Source organism: Rousettus aegyptiacus, unplaced genomic scaffold (genome assembly GCF_014176215.1).
Source record: "Rousettus aegyptiacus isolate mRouAeg1 unplaced genomic scaffold, mRouAeg1.p scaffold_m13_p_8, whole genome shotgun sequence".
Lineage (NCBI taxonomy): Eukaryota > Metazoa > Chordata > Mammalia > Chiroptera > Pteropodidae > Rousettus > Rousettus aegyptiacus.
The window spans coordinates 74,257,187-74,275,519 of NW_023416311.1; the positions used below are offsets into that span (position 1 = coordinate 74,257,187).

Below are 18,333 nucleotides of genomic sequence, written 5' to 3' on the forward strand. Positions count from 1 at the left end.
GGGTCCAGAATTCTTGGAAAGTCTCCAACAACCCTCAGAGGTAACACACACCCAAGTTTGTTGACTTTAAGGGCCAGAGTGCCAGAGGCCTGTCTTGAGGTAGAGGAAACAGATTCAAATACAAGCAGATGGGGAGAATGCAGAATAGAGAAGCCAAGTCATTAGTGGAGCAGAAGACAAAACAAGCCAGCCCAGCATAGATACAGGGACAATCCCCACCACAAAGTACAAGAGACAAGCCTGGGTGCTTCTTCAGTGAGCATGAGAGCAGGGTTCCTACTCAGAGTGTGGCAAAGCAGGAATGTGCCACCTAAAAGTGAGATTTTTTTTTTCAAAGGCAAAGAGCAACAAGAACATAACAGAAGGAGCAATGTCAGAAAGTTTAAGACTTTATATTTAGATAGTGGAGTTAAGAAAATGCAGAGGGAAAGTGAGAAATCACTTTCAGTGGAGAAATGGGATTTGTCAGCAGCAGTCAATTCTCCACCTGCCAAGGACAAGCAAGGACCAAGACAAGATGCAGAGAAGACAGATGAGACAGTGACTGATTGCCGTGCTACAGAATTAATCCTGGGTTAGGCCCTAGCAAACCAAGTAAGTAGTCCTTAAGCTGCCTTCTTAAGTGAGAGGGCTGTTCTTAGTTCCTGGGTTTTTTTTTTTTTTTTTTTTTTTTTTTTTTTTTTAAGTCAGAGATCTTTATTCTTGTATTCCCAGAGGAGAAAATACCAGAATCTGGCAGACAGCCCCAAGTGTCTGGTCAACATGGTACGTAGGCAGAAACTGTCTCCCCCTTATAGATCTGAGTAGTTGAGAAAGACTGAATACCACAGGGAAAAGCAACTTGGATGGGTCATCTGTGAAGCTCGAGAGATGCAGTCCAACACAGAGATTAAAAAGATGGACTCTGGGGTCTGAGTGTAAATTCTGGCTTCTACTCACCAACTGGGTAATCTTAAGGCTCTGTGCCTTAATTTTCTATCTGTACAATGGGAATAACAAAAATACCTTCCTCGTGAGGTTATCATGAGGATTAATGAGTGTGCACGTGTATGTGTGTGTGTGTGTTGCATTCATAAGAGTCTCAGGCACAAAGAAATAAGTTTTAGCTTTCGTGATTACCATCATCATTGAAGAGAGAACTAGGCCACATCAGAAAATGACTTAAGAGGCCATCTGGTCCAGGTCACATTTCTAAGTCTTCAGATCTAAAACTGAGATCTCCAACCTCAGATTAAAACCTCAGTTATAATTCTCCGCCAGCCTCACCAGCCCCTGTGGGCAAAGATAAATACTGGTAACTAATCTACTAATCAAAGCACCACAACATTCCCCGCAAAGGGTCATTTCTCCCAAAACCATGGAAAGTTCACAAAAAGTAATTCAAAAGCTAAAGCATAAAAAAAAGTTCTCGTGAAGATCTTGATTCAATCGAAGAAGAAATGCAAAGGAAATGAAAGAAGTAATCAGCCCTAAACTTAATAGTATATTATTTGAGCAATGCACTCCAAATCATGTCTAGCTTGATACTCGGCATGTTCCAAGGCAAAGATATGAAGTAACTGTGGAGAGAGCATTCAGGCGTATACATACACTGGTTGTTTCAACTTCAAATTACATTTTAGCTACTACAAGTGCTTCTCCTTCTCATAATCCATGGCCCTGTCAGTCCTAGGCCCTTCTTCTCCACCAGACCAAAGCAAGCAGGAGATTAAGGTGTGATCCAGGAAAGAAACGGGACTATTGGAGGCATAAGAGCTGAGTTTCTTCTGAGTGGACTGTATGTCTCAGAGTAGGGGTCCTGTCTTTTGTGATAGTACAAGGAGGACCCTCTGGCAACACGAACAAGAAAAAAAAAAAAGAGCAAGAGAAAAAACAAACAAGGGCAAGATGCACCCTCTACTGCCGGATGGTTTTAAAAAGTGAAAAAGGTAGAGGCTGGGAAATGCATGGAGAGACCTAGATGGAGAAGAAGTACACTGAGAGCAAACTGTTTTGGATGAATCCCACCAACACTGTCCCAGTAAGTAGAATTATTCTTTATACTGGTGCAAAATTTAATCATAGTAATTGAAATCAGTTTTCCCCCAAAGCATAGGCTTCATGAAAGGAAAACTAAATAGAAGCGAATTCAACCCATATTCTGATGGTTTCTAGTTCTCCATAGACAGGTCTTTACATTATGGAGAGAATACTCAATGATATAACTAGTGTTTTTACCTTCTAAAATAAAACTGTAGCAACTTTCCATGACATTTTTAGCAAAAACCACCCTCAGTCATTATTGCCAAGATGTCATTTCTTCTCAATTTGAGCTGGAGATTCAGCGTAATCCCAATAAAACTCCAGGAAATATTTATAGATATTAGCAAACTGATTCTAAAGTTTTATGGAGAGGCAAAAGACTCAGAATATCAACACAATTTAAAAAGAAGAACAGAGTTGGAAGACTGACACTACCTGACTTTAAGACATACTGTAAAGCTAGAGTAATCAAGACCAGATGGTCTTGGTGAAAGGACAAATTGATCCGTGAAACAGAACAGAGTGCCCAGAAATTGATCCACGTAAGTAAAGTCAAGTGATCTTTGACAAAGGAGCTAAGTAAATACAATGGAACAAAGACAATCTTTTCAGCAAAAGGTGCTGGAACATTATCCACATGCAAGAAAATAAATCTGGACATAGTCCTTATGCTCTCATAAAAATTAACTCAAATTGGATCATAGATTTAAATGGGAAACACAAAATTATAAACTCCTAGAATGTAGGCAAAAACCTAGATGACCATGGGTATGACAATTACTTTTTAGATACAAAACCAAAGACATGATCTTTAAAGAAATAATTGATAAGCTAGACTTCGTTAAAATTAAAAATTTCTGCTCTGAGAAAGATGCTTTCAAGAGAATGAGAAGATAAGCTGCAGACTGGGAGAAAATATTTTTAAAAGACATATTTGTTAAAGGGTCACTAACCAAAATATACCAAGAACCCTTAAAACTCAACAATAAGAAAGCAAACAACTCAATTTAAAAAATAGGTCAAAGACTTGAATAGATACTTCACCAAAGAAGGTATACAGATCTCAAATAAGCACATTAAAATATGTTCCACATCATATTATGTGGAAAATATAAAGTTAAAAATAAGGAGATGCCATACAAACCTATTAGATGGCAAAAATTGAAAACATTGACAATAACAAATTCTGGCAAGGATCTGGAAAAGCAGGAACTCTCATTCATCAATAGTAGAAATGTAAAATGGTACAGCCATTTTACTTTGGCAGCTTCTTATAAAACTTAAGATACTTTTACCTTATGATCCAGCAATCATGCTCCTTGGTATTTATACAAAGGAGTTGAAAATTTATGTCCCCATAAAGACCTGTACATGAATGCTTATTGAAGCTTTATTCATAATTGCCAAACCTTGGAAGCAACCTAGATATATACTACAGTATCCAGGTGAATGAATAAATTAACTGTGGTACATCAGACAATGCAATATTATTCTGCACTTAAAAGAAAGAGCTATCAAGCCATGAAAAGAAGTGGGGGGGGGGACCTTAAACATATATAACTAAGTGAAAGAAGCCAATCTGAAGATGTACTATACTTTATGATTCTAACTGTATGATATTCTGGAAAAGGTAAAACTACGAAGATAGTAAAAAGATTAGTGGTTGCCAGGAGTTAGAGGGAGGAATGAGTGGGTGGAACACAGGGAATTTTTAGGGCAGTAAAACTACCCTGCATGATACTACGGTGGTGGATATATATCTATTTGTCCAAACCTATACACTATAAACACCAAGAATGAACCCTAGGTAAAGCATAGACTTCGGGTTACTAGGATATGTCAGTGTAGGTTCATCAGTTGTAACGAATATACCACTCTAGTGGGGCTGATAACAGAGGAGGTTGTTCATGTGTAGGGACAGGGTATATAGGAAATCTCTCAATGTTTCTGTGAACCTGAAACTTCTCTTAAAAAAAAATGTCTTTAATAAGAAATCACGCTGAGTTATAATTTATTATAGGATTTTCAAAGAGTATTCCTTGGAACTCTTTTTCTGAGACTTCAATAGAGGAAAACTGAGTCAAAGTTAAATCCACTTGGAAAACTTAAGTTAAACAAAGATAAAATATGCTTAAAACCTTTAACATGATCATCTGCAAAGAAAATGACCCAGCAAGATCAATTATTTCCCCTAATTCATGTGATAAAAGACCTTTCTCCTACGGTATCTTTCAGGACCCTGTTCACATAAACATACTTTAGAAAACCCTAGATTATATATAAAGAATCTGAAATGGGTTAAATTCTACCAAGTCCAAACTACACCTTACTCTTTACATATATGGCATTTCTTGCACTGCTTGGAGGGGTGGAAGTTGGTACAACCATTTTGTTAAACTGTTTAGCACTAACTCCTAAAGTTATACTTACACATTACCGCCTGACCAACTCCTAGATATATGCACAATGGAACATGTGTGTGTTTGTGTGCATGTGCACATGCACATGTGTATGTGTAATGGTCGTGAAAAAATATGTATAAGAATGTTCTTGGCAGCAGGATTCATAATAGCTCCAAACTGAAAACAACGCAAATGTCCATTACTGGTAGAATGGATCAACGACAATATCATCACGTTATAATGGGCATGGTAGTCAGAATAATGTGCCCCTTCCAAAATTTCACATCTTAATTCCTAGAGCCTATGAATATTACCTTACATGGCAAATGGATTGTGCGGGGGTGATAAAGTTAAGGATTTTGAGAGGTAGAGATTACATTTAGGTTGGCCTAAATGTAATTAAAAGTGTTCTTATGAGAAGGAGGTAGAAAATAATTTGATAAAGAACGAGGTGATGTGAAGAGGAAATAGATATTGGAGTGACATACTTTTAAGATGGAGGAAGCAACTTCAAGTCAAGGAATACAGGTGGCCACTAGAAGCTGGAAAAGACAAGAAATTAATTCCCTCCTCAAACACTATGAAAGGAAGGAATCCTGCCAACACCTTGACTTTAGTCCAGTAAAACTGATCTCAGACTTCTGACCTGCAGAACTGTAAAAGAATTCATTTGTGTTATTGTAAACCATTAGCTTGGTGATCATCTGTTACAACAGCAATAGGAAATTAATGCAACGGGATACTACACAGAAATGAGAAACAATAAACTATTGTTACACCTAACAACAAGCAGGATTCTCACTGACACACTGTTTGGTAAATGAAGCAAGACACAATGAGACACACTGTATGACAGCATTTATATAAAGTTCAAAACGAGCCAAACTAATGCACAGAGGTCAGAACAGCAGTTATCTCCGGGGAGCGGCACTGACTCGACAGGACGTGAGGGGACATCTGGAATAAGGGTCTCTTTCTTAATAGGGATTCTGGTTACACAAGTATAATGTACTCTGAGAAAACTCATCAAATTATACATATATAATGTGTATATTTTTTCTCCAAATATTATACATCAATAAGAGTTCTGTTTTTTTTTTTAACTACATGTTGTTTTTCCATTTTAATCATTACATCCAAATGACTCACAAAATAAATCCCTCTTGGGGAAGTACTGGCTGAGAGCAATCCCAGAGCTTGGCTGTTCTCACAGTGAGAGAAAGAAACAAAGATAAGGAGGCCACTTACTGTACCCAAATAGTCAATAAAGAAACAGAAAGAATTAGTTCTCTGTCAAACAAAGATAAATCAACATTTCTAACATAAGGAATAGGATGTGTTTTTACAAATAAAAAGACTCTATAGCTCGAATCTCTTTTTTTCTAAAAACTCATTCTATTATTTTATACCAACGAAAATAAAGTAAGAATTTAGTAAAGACATTCTAGTGAATCCATTGGGCTAAGGACAATGCAGATGTGTCTGCGGACTCACATCTAGAGAAAGTAAAGGAGAAAGGCAGACACCCATGAGAAAAGGTCAAGATGCTACTACAATGTACTTCTCTTTTGTTCCCTTATAAAGGAAAAGAATAAAAATATAAATATGTTGACCTTAACATTGTATATATTATAAATCATAACAGACACCATATATCAAGGTAGAGTTTTAAACAAACATATAATATCCACTGTTCGAAAAAAAAAAAAAAAATCAACCATGGCTTCCCTCTGGCAAATCAGATCAGAATGAATCTAAATGCAAAGTCACAGAGTTTCTATAATTAAAAATTAATAAATCCAGGAGAGAGGTGAACAAAGCTAAGCTTAAAGCACTATCAGGAGGACCAAAGCAGAGATGGATCACACCAATTGTACAGATAGCAACTCCAGACTTCAGAAAGGAAAGGAGAGAGGCAGCAGAGACCAGCACTTCTTCCCTTATATTACTGGAGCCAAGTGTAGCACGATACATTGTGGCAGCTAGAAAAAGCAGCCTGCAAGGATAAGAGCCAGTCCTAAGGATGAAACAGTTCATAGCCCAAACGTATCTGTATGGCACCAAATTTTTAGTGAAATAGTTAATTTTCTAAACTTTAAAATTGCCTTAGTGAAACACTCACAGGTGCCAAAAAGGAAGCTCAGAGAGATTAGGAATCACGAAGCAGATAAGTCACAAGGTGGGGATTCAAACTGGTGATCTTTCTACATTTAGCCTCTAGTGAAGCATTGTCAGCATCAGTATGTTGATATGGGACCAGGCTTAATATTCACTCGAACAGGAAATTCAGATATAAAATGAACACTGTGCAACTGAATTTATTAAATTCTTTTGAATTTCATTGAATTCATATAGCAATATGCATTTTATAATAAAACATGAAAAGAAACAGAGAGATAGTCAGAATGTCAATTTGTCTTTAAAAAATGCCTTTTGATGCTCTGATGTCCCTGAAGGTAACACAGTCAATGCCAAAACACATATTCCTGGATGCCTATAAGGTAGAGCAGTAAAGGGGTTTTTAAGCTTCCGAAGATTGAGAATTTTAAAAAATTTGAAACAAAGCAGTATCAACAACAGCTAAATTTAGTTGGTATCTGTGATATACTTGGTACTTTTCAGGAAATGTGGAATATGACATAATTATAACAAAAAAAGTGAAAAAAATTCACAAAAAAAATTTCTATAAAACAGACACCTGCAAAAACCATTTTGGGTGCTTTTGGAAAAAAGGTGTAACATGCATGAATGAAGGAGAACTCTAAGTTTGAAAAACAGTTCAAGTCCCAGTAAATCATATGCTTTCTACCTGCACAGATCATAATTATATATCACTGTAAATTCCTATCAAGATCTTTCTCATTTTCTCATTATTTTATGATTTCAGCATTTTTAAATGTATTTTTCCCCTTGTTATTTATATTTTCTGAAACACTGTTACCGCCCCAGAAAATAAATTCACTTATGGTCAGAGAGAATGCATAGAAACTTAAATTCAATTTTTTGGAGGTGCTAGTGTTGATATTTTTAATGATTAATGGCTAATAAATGGGTTTCCAACAGACAGCCCATCTAAAACCTTAGCTACGGCCAAATTTGTAGGTCACCATCAGCAGGTGAAAATGTTTTCCATTCATAAGCAGAAAGCCAACAGCACACTTGCTCCTGAGAAGGAGGCTGGAACAGTCTACATTGGCCACTACTTTCCTTTTTATAGAAAAGGCAACTTATGCTCAGGGTTCAAGTGGTTTGCTAGAGTCAGTAGGTGTGCTTTGTTCCAACACCAGATTATTTGTGTCATTATGCAGTTCTGCCTTACCAACAAAATTCAACATGCCTGAGAGTTTACTAAGACTTTGAGAGGACCATTCACACTCTCATTTAATCCTTAAGCAATCCTGTGGTGGAGAGATATCAGCATCCCTACCAATTCACCAATGGAGAAATTAAGTTCAAAGTTAAGTTTGATCCAAACTAGTCAAACTTTGGTCATTTAGCCAAGATGCTAGTCTCTTCTTCCAAGTCATGCACCCTTTCCACAAATGATAAAAGCAAATGTACCACAGAGGCCGCATGGTATAGTAAAACTAGGACAGGCTTTGCAGACCTGAGTTTGAATCTTACTTGATAGTTGTGTGAACTCAGGAAAGTTATTTCATTTCTTTGAATTTTCATCTTCTCATCTGTAGAGTGAATATTCCAGCACCATCCCCTGCCCTGGGAAAACCAGAGTCAACATATAAAAGATCTGGAACACATGGGCACTCAAATAGTTGTTACTACTATCAATGATAGCATAGACTCTGTCCTTACAGTAACACTTCAGAAAGCACTACTGAACATATGCTAGCAAAAGCAATCAACTCTGTGAAGTCAACACAGAGTTTCACTGCTTAAAAGAAAAGAGTTTGAAAGGCACTGTTTTTATTTTTTTACCAGTGTATATGCACCTGGTCTCCCTCACTCAACGATCTAACATTTTTCCACTATTATGAGCTAAATTATATCTCTGTTTCAAATTCATATGTTAAAGTCCTAACCCCTAGTACCTCAGAATGTGACTGTATCTGTCATTATGGTAGGCCCTAATGCAATACCACTGATGTCCTTCTAAGAGAAAATTAAGACACAGACAGACACAGATGAAAGACCACGTGAAGACAAAGATGAAGAGTGTCATCTACAAGCGAAGGAGAGAGGTCTCAGAATGAAACCAACTCTGCCAACACTTTGATCTTGGACTTCCAGCCTCCAGAACTGTGAGGAAATAAATGTCTGGTTTAAGCCGCCTACTCCCTGATACTTTGTTACGGCAGCCTTAGCAGACTGATAATCGGCCCCTCAAGCGCCACCTCCTCCCCACATGCAGCTCAGCTCAGGTCAGAGGAACACAGAGCTGTGTGAGGTGCTGGGGAATTAGCTGGGCTCGAAAATGAGTGGCAAGGTGGACCTGTCATACACTGGTCATTACAAAATTTTCAGTCCACAAAGGACTAACCTTTTCCAGCACTTTCTGCATTAGTGGCTAGTTCGTGGGACTCCATGAAGAAGAAGGACTGGATTTCAGGAGCCAGAGAGCCTTGGCCACTTACTGGTTTTTTCTTAAAACGGACAACGCCCTCTTCAGACTTCCCATGCAGAACGAGTTAAAGCACTGAAAAGGGAGCTTCCCTGTCTGAATGGACAGCACAAAGCTTTCAGAGTCACGGTGGGTACAATTTCAAGTAAAAACTACAAAAGCTTTGAAAGACTAGCACTGCATTTGTAGTTTCTTGACTTACATCATATTATGAAGAAATTGTATCATTATTACTATTTTTATCATTATTACTAGACATTCAAATGTGAACTAAGAGAAAAGTTTCTAGTTGGCAAAACATTTAATAGACAATGAGTAAATCAGCTCTTACTAATTATAAATCTATGTCAAATGGCTGGATCATCCCCAGAGAACTAAATCCTCTTTTTATATAATGGTAATTATTTAAAATGTCTGGTCTGAAGAATGAAATGGACTAACCAAAGATGAAGAATGTTTACATTTGAGGTTTTTATCTGATCCTTTTAAAGAACAAAAAATTACTATTTCTCTCTCCCATGATTACTCAGAACACATACTTTCTTAGAAAATTCTATATTTTTTGCAAAATGTTATTCAGCAAAAGAAAATTATAGAGAACGTTCATTATGACAAATAATAAGTGTTCCTTAAAAGAACATACAGGATAACATGTCTTATTAAACTCAAATACTGCTTCCTTTTATAAGGAATTTAAATTGAATTTCAAATGATAAATTGCCCTTCCATTTCACATGGTTTTAAGGATAAAGGTGAGTCTGAGGCTTGGTTCTGTCCTCCAACACACCTTGTGATATTTATGGAGTCCTCCCTGCCCTGGGCATGGATTACAGTCATCATCACATGCACAGATTAAATCATGAAGGTCTCTATATTCCCCTAGTACTTTGAGGTGCTGAAGATATAAATGACTCTGGGGATAGTATAGCAATATTTCTCAGAGAAGTCTCTGAATCCAGTTGCATTACAGGGGCGGCTTATCAAAAATACTGATTCCTGGGCTACATATAAATTCACTAATTTAATCTTGGGGCAGTACGCAGGAATCTTCATATTAGTCAAACTCCTTAACTGATTCTAAAAATGAGTATAGTGTAAGACCCAAAGCAACATGAGTATCTGCTAACGCCATGGGGCTTGGGAATCTGACATGACCATTTTGTAACATGTATGACCATGGGAAAGTTACTTCAGCTTACTACGCCTTGCTTCCCTACCCGTATTCCAGAAACAACAGTACCTATTAGAGGAAGACACAAAATAATCTACATAAAGCCTTCAACATACTGCCCAACCCACTGCAAATATTTTTTTTTAAATGTTAGCTATTTTTATTACAATACAGGAAAGGAGTTTGAATTTATTGATCAGTTTTGGTTGAATGACTGATTAACCGTTCATTACAGCAAAAAGAATATTCTGAGGGAACCACAGAAACATGCCTTCTGATTAAAAATCAAAAAGCTGCGAGTGCTCAGATTTTAAATAATATTTAATGGTAAATGCCGGGCATATGGCTATAAGAACACGTTCTGAAAATGCAGTTCTGCAGTCAACTAGGTTTTCATTTCACAGCGTCTTAAATGGAGGTGTCAGAGCAGACTCGGGGGAACCTGACACTGTTCCTGTGAAACATTATTTGACTTTGCCATCCAATATCACACCACAGCATTTGACTGTATATAATTATGCATTTGGCTCAGTTATTTTTTTTTATCATTTATATCTTTTGTTTTTATCTTTAAAAAAACATCCCTCTGTACTAGTAAAGCAGAGATTAGAAACACACCTGGGACTTTGGTAGAACTGAGGCAGCACATGTATTTAATTATGGTGAGGCTTCAGGCATTATCATTCTAAACATGCTCATGCTAGAGCCATTAAAAACAGAAAAAAGGAAGCTACAGGGAAATGCAGACAGCACACAGTTAAGTTTAATCTTTAGGTGATCTCAAATGAATTTGTGCAAGCAGAATTTCAAATTACTACACGTAAATAAAAAGCATGAAATCTGCCGCTTCAATAACCGCTCTCCAGAGACAGTTTCTGGAGCATTTCTGGACTGGATCCCGATCCAAAAACTTGGTCCCCGGAGGAACTGTGATGACTGTGACGGGCACCAAACATTCACAGCTTGATGCCAGACCAGGAAGCTCTAGAACCCTCATGCTTGGTTAAGCAATCCCTCCCTTCCAGAGTACCCAGCACCCTAAAATATGAAACTTCTGATTCTCTGGAAGACAGTGAGCTTGAGATTCTGACATGGGAAGAGAAGACAGAAAAGACAAAAAGAAGAAAGTGGAGGAGCAGGAACAACTGTAATCAGCAGCAGGTTTGGGGGAGTAGCAGAGAAGAACAGAAGGGAGAGGGCAGGAAGCTGGAACAGCAGCTCCAGGGTATACAAAATCCAGGCTGTTGCTCAAAATGGGGCATAATGTTATAGATAGGAGTAACTGTCATTAATTATAATAATGGCCACCAATTACTGAACAGTTATTTCGTTACTGCCATGACTAAGCGCTTTGCATACATTACCTAATGCAGTCTTCATAACAACCCCTGAGGTAGTTGTAAGAATTCCCATTTCACAGATGAGAAACCAAGGTTGAACACTTAGCACTTAGTATGTACTCGATACACTACAGCTATTTTTTCTAATAAACAAACGAGTCAACCCAACTGAGTGTATCTTTAGAAGGAGGACTTTGGCACTCCAAACCCATGGCATAATAAAAGGAGATATAAATAATTACAGGAAAAAAATCAGGTACTCAAAAAGTCGGTGTCTTAATCATAAACTCTGGAACACACTAGCCCAGGAACAAAATTATAATGTTGATGAAAATTGGTCCATTTGAATCTTCTGGCCTCTTCCACCCTGATAGTCACTAAAAACACACCAACCAACTTCACCCACCTGCAATATTCTTGCACTTTATATGAAATATGGCCAAGCGGATGGTGTTCACATGTGTTAATGCTTCAGAGTCCCATAAAAGTTGTGAGTCAAAATATTACGATCTTTGTTTTTCAAGGCAGCTCACATTTTCTAACTGCCTCAAGAGTTGAAGCTGGTACACAGATAAATACAATTTTTTCCTGATTTGATTTTTATATATAAACAAAATGGCTACTTCTGAACTTCAAATATTCTTAAGAACAGAACCACTCCACTGGATGGATGAAACAGGGAATGTTTGCAAATGGGCATGAAGTATTTTTGAGACATGATCTAAAATTAGATTAGGGAGATGGCTGCACAACTCTGTATATTTACTAAAAATCATTACATTGTACACTAAAAAGGGGTGAATTTTATGGTATATGAATTACACCCCCCAAAAGCTGTTAAAACAATAGCAACAACACTTTACTACTACATATCTGTAGAGTTCACCCTAAGAAAGCAGGTTTACTTCCTGGACAAAGAAAGTGCTGATCTGGTGGTTCCCATTCCTTACCTTGCAAATCTCCCACTAGTCTAACCAATAAACCTAGATATTACTCAAAATGTAGAGCCATTTTTATGTGAATAATGCCACTTCTTTCAAATACCATGTAGTAACTTCAATATTATCTTGACTTTTTAAAATGACTTTTTAAAAAAAAGAATTTAAAGTTGCATATGGCATAAATGTTGTGAATTTAAAGTTGCTTATGGCATAAATGCTGCGCAAAGTGAGTTTAAAATTAAGAACTCTTGTCACATCAGTGTCATCTTTCTGGATCAGTTTGCTGGGACTTGAGCCTTTCTCAAAGCACCAAAAAAATTCTTGGAAAGCGGAGAAGTTACTCTCCCCTACCTACTTCACCACCCCCAGGACCACATATCATGAAGGGTGGAAGAAATGAGGTAATGTGTCAGCACGGGGAAGCCATGAGGATGTGCATTCAATCCGTAACCAATCCTGACAGTTTTGCCCTCTAAATATGTCCAAATTCTGGTCACACGTCACTTCCTGGTTGAAGCCATGGTCCTGTCCCTCCTCGATTGTTGCAACATCCTCTTCACAGATCTCCCTGCTCCCATTCACCTTCCCTATCATCTATTCCCAACACAACAGCCAGAGAGCTCCCCCTAAAATGTAAGTCATGTCATGTCACTCCTCCGATCAAAACCCTCCAATTGCTTCACACCTAACAATAGCCTCAAAGCCCTACCTCATTTGATCTGATTTCCTTTCCTATCATCCTGTCCCTCCTTGCACATTCCATTCGATCCACACTAACCTCTTTTTCTTCATACCAATCAAATGCAGTCCCACCTCAAGGTTATTGCATTTGCTGTTCCTCTGCCTGGAGGGTCCCAGCTCTAGATATCTGAAAAGCTGGCCCACTCACTTCATGCTGGTTTCCACGCAAATGTCGCCCTACCTGAAAGGCTTTCGCTTGACCAACTTATCTAAAGTATCACCCCCCACATACACAAACACTGTGTCTGTCTGCCTCTTTTATGCTGCTTTATTTTCGTCTTGGCACTAACACTGGCATATGTAATTATTTGTGTGGTGCCCATCTCTACATTCTCTAAACCCCAATGTCAGCTCCATGAGAGGAAAAGCTATCTTCAGAGACTGGAATGGAGCCCAGCCCATAGAAGGTTCTTAATAAATTCTTGGTGGTAGTGAAAATTAAAAGAAAGAAAGAAAAAGACTCCTGAATCCTATGTCAGAAAGTTGAGAGGTCGCTTGAGATGAAGATGCTCTGTTTTGGGTAAGTTACACACTCCCAGCAGGTCTGGCAGCCGGATGTTCCCATCTCCTTATGGAAGAAAGAGAAAAGAGCTAAGGAGCAAATCAACACCAGGGACTTCTTCCACCAACGAGGAGTAGTACTCATTCAAGACTCACAATGATCTGGGCAAAAACAGTCCTCCTTCAAAATACTTCCAAGGTAAAAAATATATGTTTCAGTAACAGAAAGAAAAACAAAATAATAAAAGTGAATACAAAAGTGAGTAAAAATAAAATAAAAAATAAATACAAAAATTTGGTATATTTTTAACTGTATGTGAATTTAATTTTTAAAAAGTTCTTACCTTAAAAAAATCAGTTTCTGGTATATCAAAGTTGTCTGAAAGTGAAAACTAATACTTACAGGACATTTTCACTTTTTCTAACAACAACCTTGTGAGGTAGGTATGATCACCATTTCCATTTGGAAATAGTGGACAGAGGTTAAAAAAAGTTAAGCAACTTGCTCAAGGCCGTGAAATCCCAGCATCAGGATTTGACCTTGTTCCTTCTATTTTAAATCCACTTCTTTTCCCATTAGTCATGCTGTGTTTACTAAAAACTAAGTTCTAAAAAAAAAAAAAAAAACGAACCTTTTAGTGAAGCCCTAACTAAAGAAACATCTAAATTCTAATAATGGTGGCCTTAAGCCCTTAAGAAACTCCATGATGTCAGATTGGAAAATCAAGGTCTAATAACTACAAGGAACTGGAGAGGCAAATACATGCTGGCTAACCTGGCACAAGACATAGACCAGCAGGAAAATCATTAAGTGCAACAGAAAACAAGTTCTAGGAGCCACAGAGCCCTGTAAAGAGAAATACAAGGATGCATGTCACTAACTATAAAATGGAATAGAAACAAATACAAAAAAATCCAGCCGCATGCTATAAGACATCAAAGCATCAGTGCCAAAATCTCTCAGAATATATTTAAGACAAATTTATAGAAAATAAAATTGCATAACTTATCTCAAAAGTCATGACTATCATTGCATGCACATTCCAACCTATGCAAAATGAGCCGAGGTTTACTGTTACTAAAAATTCAGACTTAAGTTAATCACCATTTGTTGAAATATGTTTGAAATATGTGTTAGTAGTGACTTCAATAATATTAGTCATTAGTAATGATAATCAATATTTTAATAATTATTACTTTATATTATTTTGGTAATGACTAACATAATAAATGTACTTTATTATAAATAGTAAATGTAAACAACATTTACAATGCAACTCAAAAGATTAAAAATATATATGCTCATCACAGTCTTGAATCATAAGTGAGAAGTTCTACTTTTCAGTATGTTGATATTTAAAGACCTAAAAGGACATAAATTAAGCAATCCATTCTATAAAATAACATTTGAACATGTTATCCAGAAATTCTAATATGTTAATATACATAACTTTTTAAAAATTCCACAGCCTCATTTCCATACAGGGGAAGCACTTCCTCTCAGTCTGTTGTGCTGCACATCATAGCAGGAATATTTAGAGGCATGAGGCCACATGGAAAAGACGCACTTTTACGCAGAAGAATCTTTAAGGCAGGACAAACTGACTAGAAAAGCATACTTCTAAATGTGCTACATGCTCCATTAAGAATTGCACTGACAAGCTTAAAAAGAAAAATAAAGTAACACATAGTTTTACTACTGATAAAGTCTTCCAAAATGCAAATTTTTTCTGCTTCTATGTGACTTTTTGACATATAATGTGGATGGAACTTGTTTAAAAATTGGACAGCGTAACATAATTAACACAAAATTCAAAACATTTATTCATATCATATCAAAATTTAAGGCTTAGAGGATTTTACCAAGATTAAAGACAATTTGAATGGGGGTGTGGGGAGAGAGGACAGAGAGAGAAAGAGAGAGAGGGAAAGAGGAAGAGAACAAAAATGAGAAAGATCAACTATCAGAATTTTCCATCATGAAAACAGCTGCAGACAAATTTCTCTAAAATATCTTGGTAATAAGAAATACACGGGTATTTTAATTCTGCTTTTCACACTACAATTAATTGTTCTCTTTGCTCATAACACAACAAACATAAAATTATCAGTTTCCATTTTATCCATAACATTTTTATTTTATAGAAAGGAAGAAAGGGAAATAGCTGTGAAGCCACAGAACACAAAGAAACCAGGCTATAGGTAACACCAAAAATGGCAGGAACAGCAACCACGCAGCATCCATCACACTCGTTTTACAATCGCAGCTGCACTGCTAAATGATTTGTTCATGCAAAAATTAGCATTGTACACCTACTGTGAGACAAGCACTACTGATGGAGTGGTGACCAAGACAAAGTGTCTTTGGAACTTCTGCTCAATTAAAGTGAGATGGATGAGGTGCATCAATAAAAGTAGATCAAAATCAAAAGCAGTAACATCTCAGAGGACATGGGATTCTCTGAAGAAAAGAAAGTAGGGCAATGTGCTAAAGAATGCCAGGGCTGGCGAGGGGAGGGGGGGCGGGGTGTGTGTGTGTGTGTGTGTGTGTGTGTGTGTGTGTGAGAGAGAGAGAGAGAGAGAGAGAGAGAGCGCGCGCGCGAGAGAGCGAGCGAGCATGTGTGTGTGTTGCTTTAGCTAGGGCAACGAGGAAATTTTTCCAAGAGAGTCAACATTTGACTGACAATTAAATGATAAGGAGATGCAATATGATAAGGAAGAAACAATAGCAAATTTAAAGACTGAGACGACAGATGGGTTTTAATGAAAAAAGAAGGCAAAGGAGCTGGGGATACCTTGCAAAGGGGGCTGGATCACACGGGGCTTGGAGATGGCAATAAGTTTGGTTTTATCCTAATTGCATTGAGATGCCATCAGCAGATTTTAAGCACAGGGGTGACCTGACTTGGTTCATGCTTTAAACAAGATACAAGCTGATGAATGGAGAATGGACTCAGGAAGGAAGGAGTAGAAGCAGGGACATAGATAATGTACGAAAGTCCAAGTGAGAAAGGTGGCATCCTGGACAAGGGTTATGGACTTGAAGGCGGTAAGAAGGGGGCAGTTTAAAGTAAAGACCACAGAACTTGCAGAACGTGGGGGGGGGGGAGGGCAGGGTGACGAATATAAGAGGAATAAAGAATCGATTCACAATTTGAAGAGCTGATAATACACAGTGGTATAGCTTATGAGATGGGAACCAAGAAATCTCTTGTGCTTATTAAGATGCCTATTAGAATCCAAGTGGAGTTGCCAGGCAGAATCTGGAGCTCACAGGAGAGAGATCGGGGCAGGAGGCACCACCTTACAGGTGTGTTTATAGTCAGAGGATTGGTTAGATCGCTTAAAGCAAATGCCTTAACAGAGAAGAGAGCCCAAAACAAAGCCTTGAACTACTCCAACCCTTGTAGTTTGGGCAGAGGAGAAGTTCTCTATAAAAGAAACAGAAAAAGAGCAGCCAGCGAGGGAAAAGAAAACCCAGGCACATGTAGGGTCACAGAGAGGAGATGGTTAGAGAAGAGAGAAGGGGAGGGGATGTAACATAGTTGTGACAGGGAATGGGAATGACATAGAGAGCAGAGCTGAGGTTAGCCAGAGAGTTTGGTTATGTGACTGTCTCCAGAAGACTCAGCTGCAAGTGCTGAGAAGGTAGAGGCTTGCCTTATATGAAGCCAGTCCACTGGGAGAGGAAGAAGAGAGAAGGACAAGAGATTTCCTGGACTCCAGCCCACATACGCAAAACTGGGTTAGGAGGAAGGCTATGGGAAGGGTGATGTATAGTGAAATAGAGGCAGAGCCAGTGGATTGGTGGTGCCTGAGGAAAAGGGGGAGCACACATGAGAGGAAGGATAGGAAGTGGTCAGATAACGGAATATCTGAAATTGGGATTTTGGAGGTAGTATAGTTATTGGTGTTGACTTGGCCTAGTATAGTGGCTCTTAAATGTTGTGGTCTCAGGCTCCCTTTGCACACTTAAAAATTATTGAGTGTCATATCTATTATAAATTATTTGCCATATTAGAAATTAGACATTTAAAAATGCTATTTTAAAATAATATATCCATTGCATGTTAACATAAATAATATTCCTATGAATAACTTAATTTTTGAAAAAATAATGAAGTAGCATCCTTTTACATCTTTGCAAATCTCTGACTGAAGAAGACAACTGCATTCTCATAACTGCTTCTGCATTCACTCTATTGAAATATGTTGTTTTGGTTGAAATAAAAAAAATTTGACTTTGTACAGTACATATAGTTGAAAAAGGAAGAAATACTATAATAACCTTCACATAATTATAGATATTCTTCTTCAATATTACACTAAAACTCGACAAGTGCTAGTTTCTTAAAGGTTAGCTGCAATTGGAATTTGAAAACATATTAATGAATGTTTTGGACCCTAACATTAAATCTGTTCATCTTTCTTGCATTTTTAATGACTTTTATCTAGGCATGCTTTTACAACATCACTTATCTATCATTTGGAAAATACTGGTTCCCAAATTATACACATTTTCTAATTGACACATCAGAGAAGTCTTTAAGTACTGGAAAGCTTTCAAACTCAGGTTAGTAGATATAAAGTAGAATATTTTCACTAGTAGGCTTAAGCTTATCACTGGCAATAAATA

General features: G+C 37.5%; 1 protein-coding gene across 8 annotated transcripts in view; it reads right to left on the minus strand.

Annotated features, from left to right (window-relative positions):
• MAST4 (microtubule associated serine/threonine kinase family member 4) overlaps positions 1 to 18,333 on the minus strand; it is a 509,369-nt gene that overhangs the window by 403,888 nt on the left and 87,148 nt on the right. The window contains exon 1 of one of the 8 annotated variants that reach the window (XM_016158125.2): positions 8,049 to 13,939. The exons of the other annotated variants lie outside the window; for them this stretch is intronic. Coding sequence (XP_016013611.2) covers positions 8,049 to 8,099 — 51 coding nt within the window. The 5' untranslated portion in view covers positions 8,100 to 13,939. Of the gene's footprint in view, positions 1 to 8,048; positions 13,940 to 18,333 lie in introns of those variants that run through there. 8 annotated transcript variants of the gene reach the window in all.